Raw genomic sequence first — 3160 nt, forward strand, 5'->3', positions numbered from 1 at the left:
CATTAACAATTTTAATTCTATTTCTATTAATGTTATTAGAAAGTTATACTCCTTTAGTTCTTTGAAAGAGTAACATATGAAATTAAAGAAAAATTATATTTGCAAGTTAGTGTAGAAGAATACATACATTCTATGTCGTTGACATAGCATGATTTGGCCTCATTTGTTTTCAGAAAACTTTTCAACTCATCTTATCTCATCTCATCTAATCATTACAACTTTCTTAAATTTTCATACAAAATAAAATAAACAATTCAACTTTTCAAATCTCAAAACAAAAATAATATTAAAAACATAGATTCTGATAATATTTTATTTAACTTTTAATTTTTATCTTAATTCATCTCATCTCATCTCATTTCATCTATGAAAACAAACGAGACTTAGAAGTTTCAAAGAAAAGTTTAAAAATCAAGTTTATTTTAAATCAAAACTTAACATGTAAGTAGCGTCAAAAGGTGTCGTCTACACTAACTTATAAATAGAAAAACTCGAAATTATAGTGTGATGCTAAACTTTTTATGTGACAACTTGAGAGGGAAAGATGACGATGAAAAGATCTAACAAATTATAATTCGGTAATTAAACTAAATCCAGGTATTCACGCTATTAGATGGCAACCCAAGGGGCCTTCGCATTTTACCTGTACAATAGTTGAGCCAGAGCACTGGAAATAGGACCATGGAGCATAATGGGACTATCTCCTCGTACACATGACACTATCGGAATCCCTTTGAACGAAAAACACACAAACTCGCATTGGAATCTCAATATTTACCATCTACGGCGCTGCAATCTTTTAAATGGGGTTGTATGATGTGTGTGGAACTTGTAATCCTGTTTGGGGAAAACGCTTGAGCATGCGGCCCAGTGTATTCTTGTACTTTCTTTTGTCCGAATTTAGTTCCCAAGAACACGAAAGGGGGAACCTCAGATGATACATGATAACTTAAACTATATAAGCGAGTTTAATTGCCATCTGAACTAATATTCAGTGCATCTAATTAAAAAGAGGCATTTGTACATTGCATGAGCATTCTGCAGAAGACATGATCAAATACAATACAAGTTCCACAGATACAAATATTCCTTCTGAAAACACACATCTTCTAAACTGCCCTGTAAAAATGTTCATCCATTGTCTCTCCCACGCTTGAAATCATTGACAGCATCCAATCCATCCTCATTTGGGGGTGAAGGCCTGCAACAAACCATACAAGCTATAAGTACTAGAAATCGTATATACTTGTTACTAATTAAAACTCTTTAAAAGAAGGCTGCACTTACAGCAAAAACTGTGGCATGACCAGGATCAGCAAGGTGGGCAAAAAGGTTGTCGATGGGGCCTGTGCCAGTGTAGATGTGTTGGAACCACGCACCCATGACAGCCAACATTGCCAACCTCCCATTCTTGATCTCTTTTGTCCTCAACTCCTTGATCTTCTCAGGAGAACCACTTCCCCATCCAAGTGGGTCGAACCAAAGTCCTCCAGGATACCCAACATCTGTTCCTGTGAGCTTGTTGTTGGGGAAGATGGGGTCAGTGTTTACAGATCCGGGCTTGAGGATGTCTGCCCAGCGTCTTCCTTCGGCCCAGCCGATTAAGATCAGCTCGATGACAAAGAGGGTGGTCGTGTCTGTGAAGTATTCCAGCTCACCGGCGGTGTACCATGATGGGGTGTTCAGGATGCCAATCTTTGTTAGCAACTCTGGGATGAAAATACCCGCAGCGCCTAACATTGCCCATCTGCAGTGCACAAGCTCTGATTGTACGTTCCATCTTAGGCTCTCAGGATCAGATCCTGCAAGTAAAAACACAGACAATTCTTCATTTAAACAAAACCAACAAAAATAAATGAGGCCTAAACGCCTCAATATTTAAAACGGGAGATTAGAGTTGCTTCGAAAAACTTCAAAAACTGATACGACTAAATTTGGATAGAACTTACCAAGACCCAGAGGATCAAATCCGAAGTCACCAGGGAGGCTGCCGTCGAGCCATGGAGGAGGGGTACTGCCTGGGAACCAGAGAGGCCTATCAGGGTCAGCCGCGACTGCACACACCGAAAGTGATCGTGTTCCACTGGGTGCCGTATAGTTTCTCACTCTCAGTTTCCTCCCACTAAGGAAAGAAGCTTTTGTTGCACCCAATATAGATCCATTCTTTTGGGAACTGCACTTTACACAATACTTTCATAGTTAATTCATAACAGACATCTCTTCCCATGTTCACACTCTATCCTCAAACTTTCCTTAAAACCAGTCATTAACACCATACTATAAGACTAATATGCATTTCCTTTTTTAAGCACAATGGAGTCTTAACATTAACATTAGAGCCTGAATGCAAATATGTGATCATATAGAATACAATTTTATTTAAAGATCGTGGTTGTGGGTTAGAGACAATATGAGAAACTTGCCTAGGGGAAGCGATGGCCACAGCAGCAATGGCAGAGGAAGCACAAGCAGACGCCATTTTCAGCCCAAGATTTCCTTCAATGAGTAGGTGCTGCTTTGGATTGGTGTATGGAAAGCAAATGCCTGGAAATCTGTTAATGTAAGCAGGGGCTTATCTTAAAGGATAGGAGAGCGAAGGTGCAATTGGATGCTGGGTTGCCATGTGGAATGCAGAATCTGATATCAATCTCCTCCACCTCAAGTTTCAAGGCCTACCTGGAATAATCTGAAATTGGTGGTTCACATTCTGATTTGTGAGCCCACATGGCTGATATATCTAATAATCGGTTGCGCAAGCGTGCCAGCTTGTCACACGAGTCTCATTTTTCAAACAATTTTATTTCATTTAGGAGTTGATGCTATACTTATTTAAATAAGAAATATGCACTATCTCACTAAAATTGAGTTTTTTTTACACTTTCGAATATAGAATTTTAAAAAAAAAAAAAAAAAAAAAAATCTCTTTGTAAGCCGATTGGAAGGATTTGATTCGCAGAAAAAATTTAAAATCTTATAAATAAAATATTAACATATAAATGAAAATATTAAATGACTATAAGATTCTGCTTGAAACACTTTCTAACATTATTGAAAAGGTAAACAAAATATGTAGATCAAATAATATTTTGCCTCTAAATTATAAAAAATATTGAAGACAACAAGTTTCAGGAGATGAAGAGATCCTTATGGTTCAAATATC

General features: G+C 37.5%; 1 protein-coding gene across 2 annotated transcripts; it reads right to left on the reverse strand.

Annotated features, from left to right (window-relative positions):
* Positions 1-980: 980 nt before the first annotated feature.
* Positions 981-2677, reverse strand: LOC121254373 (chlorophyll a-b binding protein, chloroplastic). 2 transcript variants are annotated; one of them, XM_041154381.1, is made up of 4 exons: positions 2424-2677; positions 1956-2173; positions 1288-1802; positions 981-1201 (listed from the first exon to the last, which is right to left on the reverse strand). In XM_041154381.1, exons 1-4 carry the CDS (start codon positions 2477-2479, stop codon positions 1184-1186), a joined length of 807 nt encoding a protein of 268 aa, XP_041010315.1. In that variant the 5' UTR covers positions 2480-2677; the 3' UTR covers positions 981-1183. The 2 variants fall into 2 exon arrangements, with proteins under 2 accessions (XP_041010315.1, XP_041010314.1); XM_041154380.1 differs by having other exon boundaries at positions 1950-2173; positions 2424-2675.
* Positions 2678-3160: the final 483 nt, after the last annotated feature.

This window comes from Juglans microcarpa x Juglans regia, chromosome 3D, assembly GCF_004785595.1.
Source record: "Juglans microcarpa x Juglans regia isolate MS1-56 chromosome 3D, Jm3101_v1.0, whole genome shotgun sequence".
NCBI classification, from domain to species: Eukaryota; Viridiplantae; Streptophyta; class Magnoliopsida; order Fagales; family Juglandaceae; genus Juglans; species Juglans microcarpa x Juglans regia.

Coding starts and splice junctions, on each gene's coding strand:
- LOC121254373 (XM_041154380.1), bottom strand. CDS start 2,479: ATGGCGTCTGCTTGTGCTTCCTCTGCCATTGCTGCTGTGGCCATCGCT. Junction 2,174..2,423: donor GTGGCCATCGCTTCCCCTAG/GCAAGTTTCTCA, acceptor TGTAAAGTGCAG/TTCCCAAAAGAATGGATCTA. Junction 1,803..1,949: donor ATTTGATCCTCTGGGTCTTG/GTAAGTTCTATC, acceptor TTTTACTTGCAG/GATCTGATCCTGAGAGCCTA.